At 41.9% G+C, this 17,651-nt stretch overlaps 1 protein-coding gene across 4 annotated transcripts in view; it reads left to right on the forward strand.

Moving 5' to 3' along the window:
- The window catches only part of AATF (apoptosis antagonizing transcription factor), a 114,125-nt gene that overhangs the window by 61,802 nt on the left and 34,672 nt on the right, over nucleotides 1-17,651 (forward strand). For all 4 annotated transcript variants that reach the window (XM_042255362.1, XM_042255363.1, XM_027975312.2 and 1 more), the window contains exons 9-10: nucleotides 13,884-13,951; nucleotides 15,879-15,959. In XM_042255362.1, coding sequence (XP_042111296.1) covers nucleotides 13,884-13,951; nucleotides 15,879-15,959 — 149 coding nt within the window. The remainder of the gene's footprint in view (nucleotides 1-13,883; nucleotides 13,952-15,878; nucleotides 15,960-17,651) is intronic.

A 17,651-nucleotide genomic window follows, 5' to 3' on the forward strand; every position in this document is an offset into this window, starting at 1 on the left:
CAGGAGAGTGTAATTGGGAGCACTGGAGACCCACGTGAGGTTAGTGGAAATGGTTTTAAAGTGACTGAGACCAGTTCAGTCCATCTTGTCTGTTTTTCCACTCATTGCAGCCGTATGGATGCAGGTATTGAGATTTAACAAGGAAATAGAGGTACATAATCCCTCACCTGCAGTTCTGACACTAAAAAACCCCTCACCTGCAATTCTGACACTGAAAACTTACAGTAGTGTGCTTGTTTGTTTTTGTAAGTTTGGCAAAACATTGTGGTGGCAACATCTGAATGGTTCTGAAGCCGTATTAACCTGTGAAAGTGAAAGTCATTCAGCCGTGTCCAACTCTTTGTGACCCCATAGACTGTATAGAATTCTCCAGGCCAGAATACTGGAGTGGGTAGCCTTTGCCTTCTCCAGGGGATCTTCCCAACCGAGAGACTGAACTACTCGGGAAGCCTGCATATTAACCTATAAGGCTTTATTTATCCCACTAGGTAGGGATATTTATGTATTTTGCTGCAGAGGTGTTGATGTGTTTGACTTTGGGGTTCTGCCCCAGGCTTCGCTGGGGCATTTATGGTACATACACTGTTTCATCACCTTCCCCCAAATCCCAAAAGCTCTGAATTCCAGGACACGTCAGTCCCTGAGGGACCGTATGCCATACAGACCGTGGATCTGTATGACAAAGGGACAGCACGCAGCAGACTTGAGGGCGTTTACCGGAAGTGACCGTCCTGGTGGCATCGCATGCCCATAAGTATGGAGAGGGGCGAGCACGTGAGGAGGAGCAGGGGAGGCATGCTGAAAAGGCGGCGGATCAGTGGGCTATTGATCTGAGGGGGGAAGAATACTGGAGTCTGCAGGCTAAAGGGAAAATCCTGGAAGGAGAGGCTGAGGTTTGTTTCCTCTGGGCTTTTAATCCTTAGAGGACATAATGCAGAATAGAGTTTAGCACTGCCCTCTTGGTTCCTTGTAAAGCCTGTTTAGCAAAATAGTCTCTAGTTCTGAACAACTTCCTCTTCATTCTTTCAATACAGATGTTATATAGCATAGTGTCATTATACAATAGAATACCATAGAATGCCCAGAAATAGTCAGTGATTGATGTAGTATCCAAGAGGATGTATAACCCCTCTCCTCACCTTTTATTTTATAGATAGAAAAAATAAATAAATAAATGTGTGTGTGTGTGTGTGTGTGTGTGTATACACATACACACACACGCACACACCAGGGCATCTATCCATTTACCAAGAGACAGAATCCTGGAAATGGGGGCTGTTGGAAATTCTAAACAATAGCACTGCTGGCACCTTGTTCCTTTTGGTATAGATTAGGAAGAATGGCTTAGTGCAGTCACTTAGTCCTTGTAACATTCTTTTTATGTATAGGAAAAAGAAAGGAAAAGCAAGTTCTTTAGCAGTCAAATTGCCTAATTCTCTCTCTGTCTTCACATATCAGAGCCGAATACTGGTAATGATTTACTTACACTTCTAGTTAATAATTAGACATTGGGAGGCACCATATATCATGCCTAATGGAATATATGGGGTCTGATGAGAAAGTTTTCTGTTTTGACTAATAAATTTTAACCAAATGGCCAGGCCTGGTGAAATATTACGGCCTTCGAAATATTTTAGAACTTGTGCTGAGGAAACAGTGTGAATTTCCTCAGCGAATGAATTTATCATCCCTTCCAAATCACAGGCCTTAGCTCCAGCTGTGGAGTGGAGGCACGAGGCAATGCTGAATCAGAAAGTGGAAAAACTAATCAAATCCTTAAAAGACCGAGGGCAGTGAGGCGGAGTTAAGGCTGACTTTTTCAGCGGTCGCCTCGAGCTGTACATTTTCTGATTTTAGTAACCAAAGGCGGGCTACCTGGAACTTCAGTAGTGAGATGCGCTTGGGCTTTTGTTCATGCGTTTGGCTTCCCTCCGTTCTTCTCTCTGTTATTAATATTATTCTTGTAAATATTGTACTTGCCACTGCAGAAGTGGGATGCTTTTCATCTTTGATCCAAAGATCTAGAACTTAACTCTTTCCTTTCAGAGGTACTATCAAAATACTCACTGTGAGCAAGGTAGCGTGCACAGTTCTGAGGGAGGAGAGAATTTTGAGTGATACTGTGCCTTGCCCCCAGGATGCTTACAGTCAAGCAAAGGCTCTGTAAACAACCAGAGTGCTGGGTGAGGGGGTGATAAAGAATTCAGGAGAAGGGAGATTCGTAACAGTCTGGGAGAATTAGAGAAGGCTGCGGGGAGGTGATGGCATTTGATCGAGGCCTTTGTAGAGGGGTGGATAGGCTGCTGCAGAGGGTGAGATGGAGGGGTGGCTGTGGGAGCAGAGGGCGATGGGCTGGGTGCGGGTCCTGGAGAACGGAGAGCAGTTAGTTGTCCTAATAGAATAAATGGTAAAGGAGAGGATCACTTGTGCCCAAATTAATCATGGTTTGGTTTGGGAAAAGTCCTTCAAATAACAGTCTGCTTTTCGGGTATTGACTTAGTACTATTGTGAGTTTTTTCTGTGCTTTTTACACTTTCTCCCTTCCATTCTGATTTTCCTTCATTACATGTCCTATTTATTATCCGCTGTTGGCAATCAGTAGAAAGGAACTTTGAATTATCGTATTTGCTCATTGTTATTGTTAGCAGCTGTGGTGATTTAGCTATGGAATTTTTTTGTCCCAGATTGAGTTCTGTCTTTATCTCTGAGTATCATTATCTGATGTTGACAGTATTTTAATTTATTGAACACTCGCATTTTGCAAAATGCTTTACTTTTATCATCTTTTAAGACTGCAAATCAACTTTATGAGGTACAGTTATTATAAGGAAACTGAGTCTCAGAAGGGACAAATAACTTGTCCCAAACTTCGCATCTAATAAAGGGCACAGAGCCCAGGTATGTCAGACTCCAAAGCCATGGCATTTTACAGACTTACTGGGCGATGTTTACAGTTATGTTGAACCATGGGGCAGCACTGAAAACTCATACATAGAATCACTACATCTAAGAAGATGGGAGATGGGCACCTACAACTGGGATTTGACAAACCGATAAAAGAGACACTGATAACAGAGAACACTATATGAAATGAATTCCCACCTTTACTACAGGGATGTCAAGACACCTTTCTTGCAGTAAAAAGACCAACTTGAAGACATTACAGAAAGAGTCAGCGTCTGCTGGGGCATGGGGCAGATGGCTAGAGGAAGAACAAAAGGCCTGTCCCCGCTCTTCTTTTCCTGAGAAGAGCCAGCTCTCTCCCCGGGAAATGAGACCCAAGAGGGAGGCAAGACGGACATCATTGTAACAGTAAAATAAGGAGAAGGGTTCTGAGATTTTTTTCATTCATTTGGATTAAGTAGTTTGAAAAAAAATTTAGGTTCTCTTGGGATGGTTAAAAAAAGGGTAATTCCCATGCACTTAAACCACACAGTTCTCTAGCCCTGTGCAAGACGTGGGAGAAAGAGGATGTTGTTTGAGGAGGAGGAGGTGCTGGTAATCGTGCAGTCACTTCAGTCTTGTCCGACTCTTGGAGACCTGTAGACTGCAGCCTGTCAGACTCCTCTGTACATGGGATTCTCCAGGCAGGAATACTGGCGTGAGTTAGCATGCCCTCTTCCAAGGGATCTTCCCAACTCTGGGATTGAGCCCATGTCTCTTATTTCTCCTGCACTGGCAAGCAGGTTCTTTACCACTAGTGCCAAGAGATTAAAAACCAGGAGTTTCCCCAATTGCTTAGGTAGATAGTAGTACTCTGGATTAAAAGCAAGGTATTACATATTACACAGACCATCCCCATGGAAAAGAAATTCAAAAAAGCAAAGTGGCTGTCTGAGGAGGCCTTACAAATAGCTGTGTAAAGAAGAGAAGCGAAAAGCAAAGGAGAAAAGGAAAGATATAAGCATCTGAATGTAGAGTTACAAAGAATAACAAGGAGAGATAAGAAAGCCTTCCTCAGCGATCAATGCAAAGAAATAGAGGAAAACAACAGAATGGGAAAGACTAGAGATCTCTTCAAGAAAATTAGAGATACAAAGGGAACATTTCATGCAAAGATGGGCTTGATAAAGGACAGAAATGGTGTGGACCTAACAGAATCAGAAGATATTAAGAAGAGGTGGCAAGAATACATAGAAGAACTGTACAAAAAAGGTCTTCACAACCCAGATAATCACGATGGTGTGATCACTCACCTAGAGCCAGACATCCTGGAATATGAAGTCAAGTGGGCCTTAGAAAGCATCACTACGAACAAAGCTAGTGGAGGTGATGGAATTCCAGTTGAGCTCTTTCAAATCCTGAAAGATGATGCTGTGAAAGTGCTGCATTCAATATGCCAGCAAATTTGGAAAACTCAGCAGTGGCCACAGGACTGGAAAAGGTCAGTGTCAGTTTTCATTCCAATCCCAAAGAAAGGCAATGCCAAAGAAGGCTCAAACTACCGCACAGTTGCACTCATCTAGCATGCTAGTAAAGTAATGCTCAAAATTCTCCAAGCCAGGCTTCAGCAATACGTGAACCGTGAACTTCCAGGTGTTCAATCTGGTTTTAGAAAAGGCAGAGGAACCAGAGATCAAATTGCCAACATCCGCTGGATCATGGAAAAAGCAAGAGAGTTCCAGAAGAACATCTGTTTCTGCTTTATTGACTATGCCAAAGCCTGTGACTGTGTGGATTATAATAAACTGTGGAAAATTCTGAAAGAGATGGGAATACCAGACCACCTGACCTGCCTCTTGAGAAGCCTATATGCAGGTCAGGAAGCAACAGTTAGAACTGGACATGTAACAACAGACTGCTTCCAGATAGGAAAAGGAGTATGTCAAGGCTATCTATTGTCACCTTGCTTATTTAACTTATATGCAGAATATATCATGAGAAACGCTGGACTGGAAGAAGCACAAGCTGGAATCAAGATTTCTGGGAAAAATATCAATAACCTCAGATATGCAGATGACACCACTCTTATGGCAAAAAGTGAAGAGGAACTCAAAAGCCTCTTGATGAAAGTGAAAGAGGAGAGTGAAAAAGTTGGCTTAAAGCTCAACATTCAGAAAATGAAGATCATGGCATCCGGTCCCATCACTTCATAGGAAATAGATGGGGAAACAGTGGAAACAGTGTCAGACTTTATTGTTTTGGGCTCCCAAATCACTGCAGATGGTGACTGCAGCCATGAAATTAAAAGACGCTTACTCTGCATCTATTGAGATAATCATATGGTTTTTATTTTCAATTTGTTAATGTGGTGAATTACATTGATTTGCGGATATTGAAGAATCCTTGCATCCCTGGGATAAAGCCCACTTGGTCATGGTGTATGATCTTGTTGGATTCTGATTGCTAGAATTTTGTTGAGGATTTTGCATCTATGTTCATCAGAGATATTGGCCTGTAGTTTTGGTATTAGGGTGATGGTGGCCTCATAGAATGAGTTTGGAAGTTTACCTTCCTCTGCAATTTCTGGAAGAGTTTGAGGAGGATAGGTGTTAGCTCTTCACAGCATCAATTTCCGTGCTTGTGATGGGTCTGTTAAGATTTTCTATTTCTTCCTGGTTCAGTTTTGGAAAATTGTACTTTCTAAGAATTTGTCCATTTCTTCCACGTTGTCCATTTTATTGGCATACAACTGCCTGTTGTGATCTCTCCATTTCATTTCTAATTTTATTGATTTGATTTTTCTCTCTTTCAAAGAACCAGCTTTTGGCTTTGTTGATTTTTGCTATGGTCTTTTATTTCTGCCCTAATTTTTACGGGTTCTCAACTCTTCCTTTTCTAGTTGCTTTAGTTGTAGAGTTAGGTTATTTATTTGACTTTTTCTTGTTTCTTGAGGTATGCCTGTATTGCTATGAACTTTCCTCTTAGCACTGCTTTTATAGTGTCCCACAGTCATCAAGACAGTATGGTACTGGCACAAAGACAGACATATAGATCAATGGAACAAAATAGAAAGCCCAGAGATAAATCCACACATATGGACACCTTATCTTTGACAAAGGAGGCAAGAATATACAATGGAGGAAAGACAATCTCTTTAACAAGTGGTGCTGGGAAAACTGGTCAACTGCTTGTAAAAGAATGAAACTAGATCACTTTCTAACACCGCACACAAAAATAAACTCAAAATGGATTAAAGATCTAAATGTAAGATCAGAAACTATAAAACTCTAGAGAGAACATAGGCAAAACACTCTCAGACATAAATCACAGCAGGATCCTCAAATAAAATAAAATGGGATCTAATTAAAATTAAAAGCTTCTGCACAACAAAGGAAAATATAAGCAAGGTGAAAAGACAGCCTTCTGAATGGGAAAATAATAGCAAATGAAGCAACTGACAAACAACTAATCTCAAAAATATACAAGCAACTTATGCAGCTCAACTCCAGAAAATAAACGACCCAATCAAAAATGGGCCAAAGAACTAAATAGACATTTCTCCAAAGAAGACATACGGATGGCTAACAAACACATGAAAAGATGCTCAACATCACTCATTATTGAAATGCAAATCAAAACCACAATGAGGTACCACTTCACCAGTCAGAATGGCTGCGATCCAAAATCTGCAAGCAATAAATGCTGGAGAGGTGTGGAGAAAAGGAACCCTCCTACACTGTTGGTGGGAATGCAAACTAGTACAGCCACTATGGAGAACAGTGTGGAGATTCCTTAAAAATTGCAAATAGAACTACCTTATGACCCAGCAATCCCACTTCTGGGCATACACCGAGAAACCAGAATTGAAAGAGACACATGTACCCCAATGTTCATCGCACTGTTTATAATAGCCAGGACATGGAAACAACCTAGATGTCCATCAGCAGATGAATGGATAAAAGCTGTGGTACATATACACAATGGAGTATTACTCAGCCGTTAAAAAGAATTCATTTGAATCAGTTCTGATGAGATGGATGAAACTGGAGCCGATTATACAGAGTGAAGTAAGCCAGAAAGAAAAACACCAATACAGTATACTAACACATATATATGGAATTTAGGAAGATGGCAATGACGACCTGTATGCAAGACAGGAAGCACGGACTCAGAGGAAAGGGAGAGGGTGGGATGATTTGGGAGAATGACATTCTAACATGTATACTATCATGTGAATTGAATCGCCAGTCTATGTCTGACGCAGGATGCAGCATGCTTGGGGCTGGTGCATGGGGATGACCCAGAAAGATGTTATGGGGAGGGAGGTGGAGGGGGTTCATGTTTGGGAATGCATGTAAGAATTAAAGATTTTAAAATTAAAAAAAAAAAAATCTAAAGTAAAAAAAAAAAAAAAAAAAAATAAAAGACGCTTACTTCTTGGAAGGAAAGTTATGACCAACCTAGATAGCATATTAAAAAGCAGAGACATTACTTTGCTGACAAAGGTCCGTCTAGTCAAGGCTATGGTTTTTCCAGCAGTCATGTATGCATGTGAGAGTTGGACTGTGAAGAAAACAGCGCTGAAGAATTGATGCTTTTGAACTATGGTGTTGGAGAAGACTCTTGAGAGTCCCTTGGACTGCAAGGAGATCCAACCAGTCCATTCTGAAGGAGATCAGCCCTGGGTGTTCTTTGGAAGGAATGATGCTGAAGCTGAAACTCCAGTACTTTGGCCACCTCATGGGAAGAGTTGACTCATTGGAAAAGACCCTGATGCTGGGAGGGATTGGGGGCAGGAGGAGAAGGGGATGACAGAGGATGAGATGGCTGGATGGCATCACGGACTCGATGGACGTGAGTCTGAGTGAACTCCGGGAGTTGGTGATGGACAGGGAGGCCTGGCGTGCTGCGATTCATGGGGTCGCAGAGTCGGACACGACTGAGCAACTGAACTGAACTGATTACACGGTATGATTCCTTTTGTTTAAAAACAAAAGGAGTGTCTGTGTGTGTGTGATAAAGTAAATAAAACGTTGAGATTTTCTGCCAGAAACAATTCCCCCACTCTGTGCATGTATGTATTTACTGAGCTCCTTCAGTGGGCCAGCGGACAGGATAGAGTGGTGAGCACACTGCTACATTCTCTGCTTTCTGTGAAGCAGACAGTCGGCTAGTGGAGGAACAGACATTAATCATGTACCCCACTAATAAAATGTAAATTAAATACATCAGAAACATCATATGAATGTGTATGAAGGGCTGCTGTTAAGAGAGGCTTTCCTGAGGAAGGAGGTAATTGAGCTGAGATTTAGCAAGGAGATAGAGAAGGTGACGCAGTGGTCAATAATCTGCCTGCCAGTGTAGGAGATGCAAGAGACGTGGGTTTGATCCCTGGGTCTGAAGATCCCCTGGAGGAGGGTCTGGCAACCCACTGCAGTATTTCTTGCCTGGAGAATTCCATGGACAGAGGAGCCTGGTGGGCTACAGTCCATGGGGTCACGAAAGAGTCGGACACGACTGAGCACACACACAGAGGGTGTGATGTAAGCCAGTTAGTGGTTAGGGAAGCATGTTCCAGGCAGTGCAGGTGCAAAAGAGCGTTCCAAAGACATCTCCTGTCTTTGTCCTTCTGGCCGCATGCTCTCATTTTACTGAAGCACAACTTCCTGTGAAAGAGCCTGTGGAAGGTAAATTATTGAGTCCTTGCCTGTGTGAAATGCTTTATGAACTCTCATCCTTGGTTAGTGCTTTGGCTGTGTATGGAACTTGAGGTTGGAAGTCATTTTCCTCAGCATTTTGAAGGTTTTGCTCTGCTGTCCTCTGACATCTGTTATTGCTATTGAGATGTCTAGTCCCATTAAGATTTATGTTCCTTAATGTTTCGGGTGACTGTATAATTCATTGTCAAGACTGGGACCCTTGAGGTGCTATCCTGAAGAAACGGCAGGACGGGAGACTTTAGCCAGGACTCTCTGTGGTAGATGGGGCCATATAGTCACCCTCTTTACATGTGACCTATTTTTCCTCTCACCTTTTAGGATCTTTTCTTTGCTTCTAGAGTTCCACATTTCATGACGATGTGTCTTACAAAAGGTTCTTTTTCCTTCATTGCAGTAGGTTGTATTGGGTGGTGGTTATTAGTTCATTCCCGTCCTTCAATTTGGGGAGGTTTTCATAATTATTTCTTTAATAATTTTCTCCCAGCCTTCGTTAGGTAGGTGTTTAACTTCCTGGATTATCATCCAAGTTATTTTCTTCTTTCACAAATAATCAAGGGATACTATCTGTTTGCTGAGAGATTTTTGTACATTTGTCTTCCAGTTCTATTGAAGATGTTAAACGTTTCTAGTGTTCAGTTTCTCATTTTACTCTTCTCATAGCATCCCATTCTTGTGGAAGTGTGTTTTCTCTCACTTCTCTGAGGGTGTCCTCAGAGGAGGAGGAGGAGTTGTGAGTTCTTTTTCTTTTCTTTCTTTCGTCTGTGTGTTTTGTTTGCTCCTTGCATTGCTTTCTCGAGTCGCTTTTTTTCCTGTTTGCTTTGGTCTCTGTCCGAGTCTTTCCTCAGATGCTGGTGATGCTTAGCTGCCGCTTCATGTTTCAGAGTACAGCATTCTAAAGTATCTCTGAAACCTGGGTGGAGCTTTCTGTCTCCTTTGTATGTAATTTTGCTGAGAACTAACCTCTTGGTTCTCAGAGCTTGGAAATCTTCTTTTCTGGGGAGCTGGGGGACGACCATGCAGTTTTTCCAGAAAACACTCCCCTGCTCTCCTGCCTGGGAACTTGTCACGTGGCGACAGTGTCCTGGGCACAGGGTGGGGAAGGAGACAGAAGGTCCCAGACGTCAGCCTTCTGTGCCTCATATCTCTCAGTTTGGAGCTTCTGTGGCTTTGTTTTTCTGGAGAATCGAGCCTCCTTCCCCCCACACCCCTCCCCCGGGGGGAAGTCGCTTGGCCGTGTGAACACTCCAGAAGGCCCCGTGGTTCTGCCCCGGCCCTTCTTTAGGGGAGCCGCCCTCTGAGCTCCTCCTGCTCACGGGGGTTCCGTGGGCGTGATTCTCTCACCTTCATTGCCTGTGGGCCCTCGGGCGATAACTTCCTTTTTGCTCTTGATCTCCTGACTATCTTGGAAAATTTTGTGAAAATCTACTCTTATTAGTTCTCCCTTTCCTCTTTTTTTCTTGCAGGTTAATACATCTTTTTATTTTGTTCTCTACTGTCTCTTGGAGGAGTTGAGAAGGGAGACGAGATAAACCAGTGTGTTCAGCCTGCCATTTTAAACTGATTCCAGCATGCCTTTTCCCAGGCAGAGTATGATAACTGCTGGTTAGATTCTGATAGTACTGTCAGTGCTATTCCTCGCATACGTGGTTATGGGTCATGGAGGTTTTTGTGGGCTGACTGGGGAACCCACCCACATGTATGATTTTCCCCAGGAACTAGAGAATTGTTTTTGAATTGACTCTCTGGAGGAATTATAACAGACTAGAAGAAAAATATTTCACATACCTCTCCATTTTCCGGATCACATAGAAAATTACAGATACTATATCATTATTGTTGAAATAAAAACCTCTGGTAACTACCAGAAACCTGAATTTTAATGGAAAAGTTTGTTCATAAGTGAAACCATAAAAATTGAACTAAGAAGCAAAGCTAAATTCTTCCATCAGTATCCCTAAAACTTCATTTTTAAACAACTTTTTGGAAAGCTGCTGCTGCTGCTGCTGCTGCTGCTAAGTCGCTTCAGTCGTGTCTGACTCTGTGCGACCCCATAGAAGGCAGCCCACCAGGCTCTGCCGTCCCTGGGATTCTCCAGGCAAGAACACTGGAGCGGGTTGCCATTTCCTTCTCCAATGCATGAAAGTGGAAAGTGAAAGTGAAGTCGCAAAGTAGTGTCCAACTCTTAGCGACCCCATGGACTGCAGCCTATCAGGCTCCTCCATCCATGGGATTTTCCAGGCAAGAGTACTGGAGTGGGGTGCCATTGTATTCCTAATTAAATTTAAGCCTAGTGTAAGTGAGAGCTGTAGGAAATGGCACTAGCCAGGAGAAGAGTTTATTTACCTGTATTTTCTTGCTGCTTTCTTGTTCCTATCTTGCACACAACACGGTCTTCTCACACTGAATGAATTCTTCGGGATGCATGGATAACCTAGACTCAGCCAGACAGACCAATAAAACTCTCTTCCTAACCACAAGTGACTAAGAATAGCTGTGTAAAGCACCAAGGTAATGAAAATGCAACCCAGAATGTGTAAAGTACACAGGGTGCTTGAGAGTAAATGCTGCACCAGCTTGGTGTTGGAATCGCAGGGACCACTGTGCATGTCACACCCCTGCTGCAGGCGTGGGGCTCCTGTTTCCAGCCGTCACCATTGTGCTGGGGGAGCTTTCCCCGAGCTCCCAGTAGCTGTCATGGCCCCAGTCTCAAGGGATCGGAAACTGTTAGGAAAACCAGGTGGCTGTTCTCTCTTACATGGCCGGAACAAGGTAAGGGCAATGAGATGTTGTCATTCCATTATTTATTTTCCTTCCTTTTAAAAAAAATATTTATTTTTAATAGATGGATGATTGCTTTGCAATATTGGTTTGATTTCTGTCATACATCAACATGAATTAACCATAAGTGTACATATGTCCCTTCCCTCTTGAATCTCTCTCCCACCTCTCGCCCATTCCCACCCCTCTAGGTTATTACAGAATAAGTCCCACTGGGGCTTCCCTGGTGGCTCAGATGGTGAAGAATCTGCCTGCAATGCAGGAGACCCAGGTTCAGTCCCTGGGTTGGGAAGATCCCCTGGAGAAGGGAATGGCAGCCCACTCCAATTTTCTTGCCTGGAGAATCCCGTGGACAGAGGAGCCTGGTGGGCTGCAGTCCATGGGGTCACGAAGAGTCGGACAGGACTGAGCAACTAGCACAGACTGAGTTCCCTGAGTCATACAGCAAATCCCCATTGGCTATCTATTTACATACGTACATTCATCCATACCACGCGCCGTTTATCTCACCCTCTCCCTCTTCTCCTCACCCTTGTCCATAACTCTGTTCTCTGCGGCTCCATTGCTGTTCTGCAAACAGATTCATCAGTATGTTTTCCTTCCTTTTTATTCTTCTTTCTTTAAAAAAATTTTTTTTGTTAACCTGTCTTCCCTTTGCCTTCGCAACCTTGCTTTTGACAGGATGTTGACTAGGAACCAGAACCCATTTTGGCTTAGCCTTAAGGGCAGCTGTTTACAGAGTAGCAGTGTTACACGGGGTTCCTTTGTCGAACGTCTGTGTAACACTGGATTTGGATCTTGTATTTAGCTGCCAGAAGTGACTGTGATGAAGTAGGGGAGATAAACTGATAGATTGGCTGCCAGCAAGATGTTGGGAGTCAATCAGATAAACAGGGCAGAGAAATAGCTTGCTGTTTTCCAGTGATAATAAAACAGAGGCCTCCGGTCCCCACATTTTTAAACATAATTGCCATGGTAATAATGTCTAAAATAAGCAAATGAAAAAACAGCACAGGGGTTTTTTTTATTTGCAATTGAGATTACCTTTTCCCTTTTGCAATAAAGATTCATCCTATATGGAAATGAATATTTTTACAAATTTGTTTTCCTTCTCCCAGTGCCCACTTACATAAGCAAATGACAATTAGAGAGTGAACTGCTTTTGTAGGAATTTATCCCTTCTTTATTCCCATCAGACTTCGACTGTTTAACTTGGTGAACTATATATATGTTGCTTCTGTGCCTTACCTACAAAATAATTACTTATGTTTGTGAGGAAACAAGTTTTAAAGTCAAACCTATATTCTTGACTGGTGACAAGCCGGAAGGGGTTTATTTTCAGGATTTCTTTAAGAAGATTTTTGGAATTTTAATCTCTGTTGCTGTTTCCCTGCCCATAGCACTTGTGTAGGAGAGATGATAATCTAGCTTTATTATTATAAGTTAAAATTCTCCTCCTTTAATGTCTAACTTTTAAATCTATTGCTTCTCCTGGCCAAGACTTTTTAAGATCCAATGCACATTCTTCAGTGTGTGAGAGCTAGAGAAGTAGACGTAGCTTGCCCTCAGGGACTAACCAGGGTTAAGAGGAGAGCTGGAGAGTGGTTTAGTTCCCATGGGGTTAGTTGTGTGCAATGAGAGACTGGCTGTCTGGGTTGTGTTCAGAGTACAACTTTCTTTAGGTTCCCTCTTAAAATTACTATGACTGTAAATGTGTTGGTATCATATATGGTTGGGCTTCCCAGGAGGCTCAGTGGTACAGAATCTGCCTGCAATGCAGGAAATGCAGGTTTGATCTTGGGTCGGGAAGATCCCCTTGAGTATTCAGATCCAGTATTCCTTACCTGGAAAATCCAATGGACAGAAGAGCCTGACGGGCTATAGTCTGTGGGGTCGCAAGAGTCAGATCTGACTTAGCAACTGAGCTGCATCGCAGACTGCATGGTTAAAACATTTATTCGTAAGCATGGTAGAGTATTAGGTATGGAAGGCAAGAGCAGAAAGTCCACAGTTCTAATTATATCCAGTAAAGGCTTTTTGCCTAAAGAAGACCATCCTGACTGCTGGGGTTAGAGGTCAGAAGTTAACCATGTACCATTATCGTGTGGGTGGGAAGCCGATGCATTTTCCTTTTCACCACCGAGCCCTTCCCACCTGACCTTTTAAAGGTTCTCCATTGATATCAACGAGGAAGACAAGACTAATCATAAAAACAACGAAAGGGGATGTTGCATACTCATTGATCCGTTTGAGATGAACTGCAGGACAATAAGTCTTCCAAATGGACTTCTGCTTTCAGTTATTGCGATAGCCACCTTTTTAAAGATATATAAATATGAAAGGGTTAATGGGAATTTGGTCATGCTTTTGCCACTGGGTTGTCCCTTATTGATTGTAGTTTCAGAGCTGTCACTGTGCCATTCAGGATTCCTCCCGTGCTCTTTTAAAGTCAGTTGGTGCTGGGAGATGATAAATAAGTCACCTGCTTTCCTTTTTCCCCAGCTCCTCCGAGAACTCATAGAACGGAAGACCAGCTCCTTGGACCCCAATGATCAGGTGGCCATGGGAAGGTAATTTGGATATGGCTTTCTGTTCAGATAGGCAGCCTGTGTAACAGTTTCTCCATCTGAGTCCCCTTAATTCTACTTCCAAGGCAACGACTGGTTCTATTTTTAGGAAAGCTGGGAGTTCCTCAGTGGCCTAGTGGTTAGGATTCCAGGCTTTCTCTGCCTTGGCCAGGGCTCAATTTCTGGTTGGGGAACTGAGATCCTGTAAGCTGTGTGACGTGGCCACCAAAAAAAGTTAAGCATGATAACAAGAGTAGACAAAGTGATGGAAATTGTTTCCTCTACATTGCCATAACTTGAATGACAGTTTGATTAAGAGATTACCAAATACCTACCTGTAAAGTGTTTATTTTAGGGTTTGTTTCACAAAGTCCATTTTAAGCTCTTTGCATTGAAATTAGATCTGTATCAGTCTCTGATCAGTGGATAAAAATGTGTGCTCTCAGCTGTCAGGACCTGGCACTGGGCACAACCTGTTTCTCGGTCTATGAGTCTGCTCTCATTTAGACCTCTGCCCCTTCAGTGAAAGCTGCTGCACAATTAGAAGTAGAACTCGGCAGCATTGCCTAGATGTCAGGGTAGGATGGAACACAGTGAAGGAAGACCCCTGTGCATATGCTTCATCCTGTGGTTGGAAAACAAAAAGGACATTTAAAGTGCTACCTAATGAATAGTGTACATTTAAATAGCCATGAGCCGTAACTTGCAAGAGCATAAATGGAAACCAAAGCTGCAGGTGTCAGAATGGGATTCTGGGGAAGAGCAGCATTCTGAGAGATCACAAGGAAAAATTTGTGCTGATGGAATAATTTTATGTGAGTAAAACCTTTGAATTTTAGGATAGGATGTTAATATTTTATGTATCACTGGAATGCTATAGAGAGCTGTTCACTATAAATTTAATGTGATTGAGCAAATTGCATTTAAGTGGTGATTATATTGTACATCTATCTGACTTTACAATAAAATAGATTATGGTAATTAAGATTATATTAAGATTACAGTAATTGGATTTCCCTAGATTTTTTTTTTTTGATGTTGAACTTTCATTTCAGTCAGGTAAGATGACCAACTGCTGCTGTTTCTCCGTTCCCCACCCCCCACATTTTGTTCATATAAGCAATTTATGAAGATTTTCTTAGCCCAGTATCCTTTATTTGAAAAATGAATTTCTTTTAATTTAAAATGACTTGCTGAATATATGACTCTTGTTTGGATCCTGATTCAAACAAACTAACTGTAAAATTGAGACAATCTGGAAAATTCAAAGACTGACTGAATATTTGGTAGTTAACTTTTCTTCGGTGTGACAGTGGTATTGAGATTATTTGGGGGCTCCTGGTATCGAGATTATTTTGGAGGGGGAAGGGAAAGCCCTTTACCTTTCAGCAACACATTCTGAAATAATGTAGCTGAAATGAAAATTAAATAAAATGACTATAAAACTAGTATCAATAGCAGATAATTCTTAACACTTAGAAAAAATGGAAAGCACAAGGAAAAGCAGCTGAGTATTGACAATGGGAAAGTTAGATTTAAAGAATTCGCATGTTCAGACCAAACAGCAGGTGCAATCTTAGTCATAGAATGGGCTGTGCAACTTAACATCAACAGCAAACCCAAGCAGCTACACTCAGTTTGATGGGTTTCGCTGCAGACTGGTAGATTTAGCGCTTGGCACAGTAACTCCACATACTAAGGAGCATTGTTCACCAAATCTGCTGGAGAATTTCCTAGCTGCCATTTGTTTTTTGACCATTGCACAAATCCTCTTCAATCGATTAGTCGCTTGGCCCCAGTCTGTCTTGAGGAGCTTGGTGTACGTTGAATGATTTCCTTATGCAGTGTTGTTAGTGAGAAAAATTCTGATTTGTCAACACATGTAACTATTTCTATTGATGATGCATAACATCACTTGTGAATTTCCCAGGCAATGGCTTGCAATCCAGAAGCTACGAAGCAAAATCCACAAGAAAGTAGATAGAAAAGCCAGCAAAGGAAGGAAACTTCGGTGAGTTACTTTTTAGAACAAATGTTAACATTGTGTGTTGTTACTTCTTCTTTTGAATGTTGGCTATGACTTTTTTTTCTATTCTTATGATTCTGTTTTTAAGGAGCAGAAAAATCACTAGAGCAATATTTGAGACTTCTTTGAGATTCAGTTTTTCTTACTCTGAAATGGAAAGTGTTAGTTACTTTTTGTGCTACTGCTGTGAATGAATAGGTTGAATAATATTTGTATTTCCCTGAAAGAGACATAATCGAAAAAGAAGACAAGAGAATTGAAATTGCCTTAGTTTTGAAAGGACTTCCCTGGTGGCTCAGATGGTAAAGCGTCTGTCTACAATGCGGGAGACCAGGGTTCGAGCCCTGGGTTGGGAAGATCCCCTAGAGAAGGAAATGGCAATCCACTCCAGTACTATCGCCTGGAAAATCCCATGGACAGAGGAGCCTGGTAGGCTACAGTCTGTGGGGTCGCAAAGAGTTGGACATGACTGAGCGACTTCACTTTCACTTTCACTTTAGTTTTGAAAAATGATTTCCTATTACAATGTAAAAATTGTGCTTTGTAGTCTTATTTAAGCAGAATTATATTGGTCCATTTTCATGATGCCATACATGTTCCTAGTATGCTAAAAAGATAAAAAATGAAGGCTTCCAGAGATTGTTAACACTGTGCTTTAATGAGATGAGGAGTGGAACTTTTATGAGAATACAGAAACATATCTGAGTGGAGGAGAGCCCTCAAACCTGTGAGCCCTTGAAAGTCTTAAAAAGAATGGGAACAAAGAAGGAACCAGAGTAGAAGTGACATTGCTGTGCTTTCAGACTGAGATTCCTTGTAACTATTTTTATATATTACATAATATCACTCACACAAGGCCTCAGTGTCGAAGAAACTACTTGTAATTCAAGTGCACATTGAAAAAAAAATCTTAAACTCATTGTGTTAGGCCAGTTTTAGGCAGATAGCTAATCCCACATTTTTGTTAGAGCCTGCCTGTCATTAAAATTATTTCTGGACAAATGTGGATCTATCTCATTTTTAAGTATCTTCAGAGAAGCAGATTCCACTACTTTAATTAACCTGTTTTAGTATTTAACAGAACTCATCAGGAAATGCTTATTTTTCTTTAAGTTTGAAGAAGTGCAAAGCAGCTTTTCATTATCTTTTGACTGAAAGTCACTTTTCTTAAATCTCAGGTTAAATTGTTACAATTTGTTTAACCTTTTTCATGTGCCGAAGTTTCCAAACCTTTCTGCTTCTCCCAAGTTTGTTATCAATCTACCTACCAGTTAAGAGCATGGACTCAAGAGCCAGACTCCCTAAGTCTGAATCCCACCTTTGACACCAATTAGTAGTTACTCTGAGCAAGACCCTTAAACTCTCTGTTCTAGTTTCTTCATCTGTAGAATGGGGTTGATAATAGTACCAGACTTGTAGGGTTGCTACAGGGATTAAACGAGTACATGTACGTACCGCTTTTAGACTAGCACCAGGAACACAGCATGCGGAAGGGCAGGGCAGCCCACTCCAGTGTTCTTGTTGAAGAATCCCATAGACAGTGGAGCCTGGCGGGCTGTAGTCCATGGGGCCACACAGAGTCGGATACGACTGAGCGACTAACACAGTACCACAACGGGGACATAGCAAGCACTATGTGTGTTTTTGCCATTATTCCTATTATTGTTACTGTTGTTA

The sequence above is a fragment of the Ovis aries genome, chromosome 11, assembly GCF_016772045.2.
Source record: "Ovis aries strain OAR_USU_Benz2616 breed Rambouillet chromosome 11, ARS-UI_Ramb_v3.0, whole genome shotgun sequence".
Classification (NCBI taxonomy): domain Eukaryota; kingdom Metazoa; phylum Chordata; class Mammalia; order Artiodactyla; family Bovidae; genus Ovis; species Ovis aries.